The sequence below is a fragment of the Nanorana parkeri genome, unplaced genomic scaffold, assembly GCF_000935625.1.
Source record: "Nanorana parkeri isolate BGI_ZX_2015 unplaced genomic scaffold, ASM93562v1 scaffold2148, whole genome shotgun sequence".
Classification (NCBI taxonomy): domain Eukaryota; kingdom Metazoa; phylum Chordata; class Amphibia; order Anura; family Dicroglossidae; genus Nanorana; species Nanorana parkeri.
The window spans coordinates 98,024-107,137 of NW_017308416.1; the positions used below are offsets into that span (position 1 = coordinate 98,024).

The 9,114-nt window shown below is 49.5% G+C and overlaps 1 protein-coding gene across 1 annotated transcript in view; it reads right to left on the minus strand.

The window, feature by feature from the left end:
• LOC108800877 (zinc finger protein 91-like) overlaps positions 1–3,523 on the minus strand; it is a 32,402-nt gene extending 28,879 nt beyond the window's left edge. The window contains exon 1 of the mRNA XM_018572861.1: positions 2,439–3,523. Within this exon, the coding sequence (XP_018428363.1) occupies positions 2,439–3,523 (1,085 nt within the window). The remainder of the gene's footprint in view (positions 1–2,438) is intronic.
• Positions 3,524–9,114: the final 5,591 nt, after the last annotated feature.

Below are 9,114 nucleotides of genomic sequence, written 5' to 3' on the forward strand. Positions count from 1 at the left end.
GAGGACGGACATGACGGGGGGGAGGGGTTACTGGGTGTAAATATAATATAATATCTTATTACCTCCTCTGCTGCCAGTCCCAGCAATGTCTCCTCTCCCCTTCCTCCCGACTCACCCGGAACTTCCTGTTTAAAGGTGACATCACTTCCTGTCCGTTTTCCATAGAGACTTCCTGTCTGGGTATGGGTGAGATCGCCACCTGGTGGAGCTCAGAGGAACTGCAGCCCCCGAGGAACCTCTCGAAGTGTGATCTCCGCCTTGTGTTGTGTATCTTTTTATATAAATACGGAGAAGTATAAAGTTTATAATGTTGAATAATTATTTTATGCTTCGTACGGGTCAGATAATTTAGGAGTAAGTTCTAACGTAGAAAGGACAACCGATGTCTGAAGCCGCGCCTATTATTCGCTGTATTACTATTCAGAGCAATGTTCTGAGGTGACTCCTGTGGGGTCTCGGGCCTAGAACAAGGAGGACCGTTTGACCTTCGAACGCTCTTGTCGGGTCACGTGTAACTTATCTGAGTGCTCTTAAAGGGGCCAATTGACATTAGGAGGTTGCTTTCTAAGGGCCCACCAACAATATACACTGTATTGGGCCACTCCCCCTCCAGGTGTTCCTCCAATCCCCTCCATGGCCCCCGGTGTATAGGATGAGGCCCCTCCCCCTCCAGGTGTTCCTCCAATCCCCTCCATGGCCCCCGGTGTATAGGATGAGGCCCTTTGGCGTGCAGACGCTTCTACAGACATCGGTGAGAGAACGGGTCGCTCTCAGGAGCTCGGTGACTACAAGCGTGGTGCCGTGATAGGTTGTCACCTGCGCAATAAATCCGTCCGTGACATTTCCCGGCTAAAATCATGTGATTCAGGTGTTCCGTGACCTTTCCCGGCTACTAAATATTCCGCCGCGGTCGCCTGTTACCACGGACTAAGACCGGGGGCCATTAGAGGTCATGTGCGTGGAAAGGCGTCCCAATACTTTGGCAGTATCGTGTAATTGCTGATGGATAATGATATCCTTGACTCCATAACGACAGTGGTTTGTCCACACTGCAGTCAGAAGCATTTGGTTCCTCAAATTTATACCGTACAGCTACTATACGATATTATAGATAAAACCTTCCTCCTCTCTATTATTTATATTGCAGCCTAACCAAACTGCTTACACACTGTTCAGCCACTGTACAATATGTGTGGCTGTTGTCTCTGAAAGAATACACTGTTATGGTTATTTTAAGATAAAACCTGCTTCATTTCTCCCACTTACATTGTGGTCTAACCAGGCTGCTTATATACTGTCCAGGCACTGCGCAATATTTGTGGCTGTTGTCTCTGAAATAATACACATGTGAGGTTTATTTCAAGATAAAACCTGCCTTGTCTCTTCTTCATAAATTGCGATTGTACCGAGCTGCTTACATACTTTCCAGCCACTGCGCAATATTTGTGGCTGTTGTCTCTGAAATAATACACTTTGTTTCAAGAAGAAACCCTGCTCGTTCTCAACCACTTACACTGATGCCTTACCAAGCTGCGTACACACTGCCCAATATTTGTGGTCGTTGTCTCTGAACGAATAGAGTGATATGGTTATTTTCAGATAAAACCTGCTTCATTTCTCCCGCTTACATTGTGGCCTTGCCGAGCTGCTTACACACTGCCCAGCCACATAAAAAAAAATGACTATTGTCTCTGAAATAATGCAATCTACTGTTTCTTTCAAGAAGAAAACCTGCTTGGTCTCAGGCACTTACACTGAGGCCTTGCCAAGCTGCTTGCACACTGCCCAATATTTGTGGCTGTTGTCTCTGTAAGAATGCAGTTATGGTTGTTTTCAGATAAAACCTGCTTCATTTCTCCCACTTACATTGTGGCCTTACCGAGCTGCTTATATACTGTCCAGCCACTGTATAATATTGTTGGCCACCGACTCAGAAAAAAATACTCTAAAACCTGTCTCTCTCTCTCTTATATTGCAGCCTAACCAAGCTGCTTAGACGCTGTCCAGCCACTGCACAATATTTCTGGCTATTGTCTTCGATAGAACACTCTGTGATGGTTATTTCAAGCTAAAGCCTGCCTCATCTCTCCCACTTATATTGCAGCCTAACCAAGCTGCTTACACACAGTCCAGCCACTGCGCAATATTTGTGGCTGTTGTCGCTGGGATATTAAACTCTAATGTTGTCACAGAGAAGGGTAATTGGTGGCCCCTCAGACAAAAAACCAGCGCGGGCCGTGGAAGAAAAGGAATCAAATAAACTTTAATACAAATCAGAAGGTGATTTTTATTAATTAACTTACAAAGAATCTCATCATTAAAAGAATAAATATATTTTAATTTTCACTGGGCTACACTCCACACAAGTCACTGCTGCAGCTCCAATGTTCCTGGTGGAATGTATAAAACATTTCCTGCGCTCTAAATATTTCTAAAGAGTGGTGTGGGTTCTCTGATGTTTGGTAAGATTGGACTGTTCAGAGAAGCTTTTTCCACACTGGGGGCAGGAATACGGCTTCTCGCCTGTGTGGCATCTCTCATGTTTAGTGAGATCCGATTTATGTACAAAACATTTCCCGCACTCGGTGCAGGAATGCGGCTTTTCCCCTGTATGACATAGCTGATGTCTGGCGAGATAGGACTTCTCTGAAAAACCTTTCCCGCACTCGGGGCAGGGATAGGGCTTCACCCCTGTGTGAGATCTTTGATGTCTGACAAGTGCTGATTTCAGCATGTAACACTGTCCACAGTCGGGGCAGGCATACGGCTTCTCCCCCGTGTGAGATCTTTGATGAGTGGCAAGTTCCGATTTCCGTGGATAACTTTTCCCACACTCGGGACACAAATACGGCTTGTCCCCCGTGTGACATTTTTGATGTCTGTCAAGTGTTGATTTCAGCGGATAACATTTCCCACACTCAGGACAGGAGTACGGCTTCTCACCTGTGTGAGACCTCTGATGTGCAGCAAGATTTGGTTTATGTAAAAAACACTTCCCACACTCAGGACAGGAATACCGCTTCTCCCCTGTGTGACATCTCTGATGTTCAGAAAGATGGGACTTCCGTGAATAACATTTTCCGCACTCAGGACAGGAATACGGCTTCTCCCCCGTGTGAGTCCTCTGATGTCTGACAAGTTCTGATTTCAATGCACAACATTTCCCGCACTCAGGACAGGAATAGGATATCTTGCTCGTATGACTTATTTGATGTCTGATAAGTTGGGTCTGCCACAGAAAACTTTCCCCACACTCAGAGCAGGAATAAGGCTTCTCCCCTGTGTGAGATCTTAGATGCCTGACAAGAGCTGATTTCAATGGGAAACATTTCCCACACTCAGTACAGTTATACGGCTTCTCGCCCGTGTGAGACGTTTGATGTCTGACAAGTGCTGATTTCCAAGGATAACATTTCCCGCACTCAGGGCAGGAATACGGCTTCTCACCTCTGTGGGATATTTGGTGTTTATCTAATCCTGATTTTTGGACAAAACACTTCCCACACTCCATACAGGGAAACATCTCTGGAAGGACGGCCCCATCCGTCACAGTCTGAGGTTCCTCGGGGTAAGAGAAATACGATGGTCCATCCACACTGTGGGGCACCTGATGGACATAATGGTCTTGTCCAGGACTATACTGAGTGATGTCCTCATCTTCTGGAGGCCACGTGAGACGTTCCTCTGAGATCTTCCCGACGTCCCGTCCATGGACTACAAAGAGAAAGAGATTATTAGACATGAGAGAGTTGAGCACACTCCATGCTATCTTTCCCAGCATACAGGGTTGAGGAAGCTTCTCCCTACTGCTGCTCCTGTTTGAGAAGTCACATGGAGTTTGATCTTCTATCTGTTCCTACCGCCTGCCTACGGTGGCTTTGGTCACCCGACCCTCACCTGCTATCAGCTGCCCAGGTATCATGAGCACCTGAGGCCTTAGCTTGAGCCTATACATTGCCTTACCGCCACACAACTCAAGGGAAGGTCCCGCTGTACCGGGTGCAGGTATAGGGCCTATGAGCTGACGTGGTGGACTGTGGAACCCTCGTGTGACATGCGCTTCATCTGCAGGGCCTTCCATGGACAATGTCTTTATGGACAATATCACCGATGTAGCTACTGGTGGCGGGAGCACCCTTCTTTCTCAGAAGATGCCTACGGGGGAGAGAATTCAAACTCTTCGCCCTCATCTGTTAAGAAATGTCCGTTCCTCCACTCCCTCAACTTCCAGGTCAAGACCCCCCCAACCTTGGTTCCCCATCCAACCACAAGGTCTAGCCAAATCTTCCATCTCCATGGAGGTGTGCTCCTCCTTTCCAGAGGCGGGGAAACTGTAACCTTTGTGGACACTCGGACAGCTTGCATCTGGAGGTGCTACAAAATGGACTTCCTCTCCTTGACCCCTCCTTTGGTTCTCACCTCCAACCCCTCATGGGTCACCACACAGATTGGCAGCTCTCCATTGAGTCCGCTTGGTTCTTCTGGCTCAGGAAGTCATTGCCCAAATTCCTGTTGTAAAATTAGTCCAACGTGTTCACCGTTTCCAAGCCCATTGGAGGTCTTCACCCCATCCTGGATTGGCATCTACCAAATCTGTCATCACCCCCCTTCACCAGTGAGACTTCCTGGCTTCCGTGGACATCGATGATGATTAGTTGAATGTCCCGATCAGCGAGTCCCACGCTTTGACGTGGGGCCCCCGAACTACCAATTCATGGCTCTGCACCTCAAGCTCAAGTCTTCTCCTCAGATATTTACCAAGGTGCTGGCCTCTATACTAGCCCTCGTGGGACCCGGAGATGACTCCTTGTTGAGGGGTCAGCGTGGACTCTTTGGGACATTACAGTAATTTAGATGGATCCTGAATCTTCAGAAGTCATCGCTGGGACTACTTCATCATTTGGATTATCTGGGTCCAGTCCTGGACACAGCTTAGGTCAGAGATCCCCCACCCCTCCCCCCAGAGTAAAAACTTCAGACACATCGGTATAAGAATTCAACGTTCCAGTCCTGCACGAGGGACCTAGCTCTGATAGTAGACTCTTTCAAGGCACTCCTATTTCCTCAGCATCACTCCTGACCCCTACAATGCAACACGCTGAGGACCATGTTCTCCCTGGCCTAGTGGCTGAGGAATACAGCTCTGGAGTCAGAAGAAGTTCTTCCTTCCCGTCCTTTGGAGGCATCAGTCATCAGGCGTGAACCAGAAGTCTCACCTTGGCAAGCGAGATGGATCAGATCCCGTCCTGGGCAGAACTTTGTGTTCCAGCCATGCCAGGAGGAAACAACTGGACCCAAGGGAGTGGTCCCTAAACCCCGAGGCATTCCGGGACCTGTATCGCAGGTAGGAGACACCAGTTGTGAAGCTTCCGTCCTTCAGGTTCAACAACAACACGTCTCCAATTAAAAGTATCATTTGTCAGAAGCAGTGGATGCTCCGGTGGTTCCAGAAGATCAATGTGACCGGACCTATGCCTATCCTCCCCTGAAACTTTGTCCTCGTAGGCTTCACAGACCTGAAGGACATTCCGGTGATCCTCACTGCACCGGACTAGAGCAGGCAGATGTGTTACTCCATCCTGGTCAGACTCCATGGGCTCTACTAAATGATCTGTCTTAAGGACCGATTTACCGTCCCGCTTCACAGTAGCTGACTTTCATGGTATGAACGGTGAAGTCCGGGGGTTTAAGGAACGAGGGAATATCTGAGTCTGTGATTTCTATTATGGTAAAAGCTCAGAAGTCTACATCTTGTAAGGTCTATCAATGAAGATGGAAGGCATACTTGGCATGAGACTCGGAGTTTCTCCGTGGAGCACGATTCTCAGGCCTACCACCCCAGGAGTTTCTCCATGGAGCACGATTCTCAGGACTTCCACCCCAGAAGTTTCTCCATGGAGCTCGAGTCTCAGTGCTTCCACCCCAGAAGTTTCTCCATGGAGCTCGAGTCTCAGTGCTTCCACCCCAGGAGTTTCTCCATGGAGCACGAGTCTCAGGCCCACCACCCCAGGAGTTTCTCCATGGAGCACGAGTCTCAGGCCTACCACCCCAGAAGTTTCTCCATGGGGCACAAGTCTCAGGGCTTCCAACCCAGGAGTATCTCCATGGAGCACGAGTCTCAGGCCAACCACCCCAGGAGTTTCTCCATGGGGCAAGAGTCTCAGGGCTTCCAACCCAGGAGTATCTCCATGGAGCACGAATCTCAGGCCTACCACCCCAGGAGTTTCTCCATGGAGCACGAGTCTCAGGGCTTCCACCCCAGGAGTTTCTCCATGGAGCACGAGTCTCAGGGCTTCCACCCCAGGAGTATCTCCATGGAGCACGAATCTCAGTGCTTCCACCCCAGAAGTTTCTCCATGGAGCATGAGTCTCAGGGTTTCCACCCCAGGAGTTTCTCCATGGAGCTCGAGTCTCAGTGCTTCCACCCCAGGAGTTTCTCCATGGAGCTCGAGTCTCAGGCCTACCACCCCAGGAGTTTCTCCATGGGGCAAGAGTCTCAGGCCTACCACCCCAGGAGTTTCTCCATGGAGCACGAGTCTCAGGCCTACCACCCCAGGAGTTTCTCCATGGGGCAAGAGTCTCAGGGCTTCCACCCCAGGAGTTTCTCCATGGAGCTCGAGTCTCAGGCCTATCACCCCCAGGAGTTTCTCCATGGGGCAAGAGTCTCAGGGATTCTACCCCAGGAGTTTCTCCATGGAGCACGAGTCTCAGGGCTTCCACCCCAGGAGTATCTCCATGGAGCACGAGTCTCAGGGCTTCCAACCCAGGAGTATCTCCATGGAGCACGAATCTCAGGCCTACCACCCCAGGAGCTCGTCGTTCCTCCATCCCTATGTTCAGCTTGTCGTTCCTCCATCCCTACGTTCAGCTCATCGTTCCTCCATCCCTACGTTCAGCTTGTCGTTCCTCCGTCTCTATGTTCAGCTCGTCCTTCCTCCATCCCTACGTTCAGCTCGTCGTTCCTCCGTCTCTATGTTCAGCTCGTCATTCCTCCATCCCTATGTTCAGCTCGTCCTTCCTCCATCCCTACGTTCAGCTCATCCTTCCTCTATCCCTACGTTCAGCTCGTCATTCCTCCATCCCTATGTTCAGCTCGTCCTTCCTCCATCCCTATGTTCAGCTCGTCATTCCTCCATCTCTACGTTCAGCTCGTCCTTCCTCCATCCCTACGTTCAGCTCGTCCTTCCTCCGTCTCTACGTTCAGCTCGTTGTTCCTCCATCCCTACGTTCAGTTAGTCGTTCCTCCATCCCTACGTTCAGCTCGTCCTTTCTCCGTCTCTACGTTCAGCTCGTCGTTCCTTCATCCCTATGTTCAGTTAGTCGTTCCTCCATCTCTACGTTCAGCTCGTCCTTCCTCCATCTCTACGTTCAGCTCGTCCTTCCTCCATCCCTACGTTCAGCTCGTCCTTCCTCCATCTCTACGTTCAGCTCATCCTTCCTCCATCTCTACGTTCAGCTCGTCCTTCCTCCATCCCTACGTTCAGCTCATCCTTCCTCCGTCTCTACGTTCAGCTCGTCGTTTCTCTATCCCTACGTTCAGCTCGTCGTTCCTCCATCCCTACGTTCAGCTCGTCCTTCCTCCATCCCTACGTTCAGCTCGTCCTTCCTCCATCCCTATGTTCAGTTAGTCGTTTCTCTATCCCTACGTTCAGCTCGTCCTTCCTCCATCTCTACGTTCAGCTCGTCCTTCCTCCATCTCTACGTTCACCTCGTCCTTCCTCCATCCCTACGTTCAGCTCGTCCTTCCTCCATCTCTACTTTCAGCTCATCCTTCCTCCATCTCTACGTTCAGCTCGTCCTTCCTCCATCCCTACGTTCAGCTCGTCGTTCCTCCATCGTTTAGAGGTGGTTGGGGCTGTGAGAGTCTACGTCTCAACTTCCTCTTTCAGGAAGACTGGTGTCCCTTTCATAATCCCGCATGGTCTATGATGCTCTTGGTACTACTTTACTAGAAAACTGAGGCATGCTGGGAGTAGGAGGGATCGTCCTGGGCTGGCCTACAGTTTCTTTTGTTTGCCAGTGTCCAATCCTCCTGTAGGCAGCAGTATAACCCAGAGGTGGAAGACTTCCTGTGTCCCTCAATGAAGAAAGGATCTTAAAGTATTTATGACCCACCTGTGCTGATCTCTGTAGGCGTGTCCTCCTCTATGGACGTCCTCATCACTCCGGCCTCCTCCGTATATCGCTGATCATCCCTCACATACGTCTCTTCTACTTCACCCTCAACTTTCATCTTCATCAGATCTTCACCCTAAACCAACAGAACGGCAGAAAGTCTCATCTGTGACATAGAAGTATTTATGATGTGACATCACATAGAAGATCTCATCTTGTAGAGTCCACACGTCATCTCCACATGTCAGAGCGTTCCCTCACTTTATGTTCTAGATGTTCCGTCCCACCAACCTGAAGATGGTGTCCATAGTTGTGACCTTCAGGACGGGGACATCTCTCTGGTGGGTTCCTGTAGCTGCATGACTCCACCATGTTCTCCTGGTACAGATCCTTGTGTCCCTTGGGAAACTCCGACTCCTCCATCACTCCGTCCTCATCATCCTCCTCTTTTATCTCTTCTTTAATGTCAACTTTAGAATCTCTCTGTATATATAATAAAAATAAATGGTAACAATTGTAGATGATGTTGAGATGCCAGAGATACCACCAGAGATTGTCCATCATCTACCTGATCATGGCGGGGGATGGTGAGATGTTCCTGGGTGGGATTCTGGGAATACAGAGGACGGGGACATCTCTCTGGTGGGTTCCTGTTGTTAGGTGTCTCCATCGTATCCTTGTGTCCTTCAGAGATCTCCATCACCCCGTACTCCTCAACTCCATCTTTATGTTCTTCTTTAACAATAATATTATAATCTCCGAGGTCTCCACTCTGAGTATTCAAAAGAAAATTATTGTAACAAACATTCTTGTCTATAAATCATATTTATCAGAGATTGTCCATCACCAACCTGATCATGGTGGGGGATGGTGAGATCTTCCTGGGTGGAGTCCCGGGAATACAGGGGGCGGGGACATCTCTCATGGTGGGGGACGGTGAGATCTTCCTGGGTGGAGTCCCGGGAATACAGGGGGCGGGGACATCTCTCATGGTGGGGG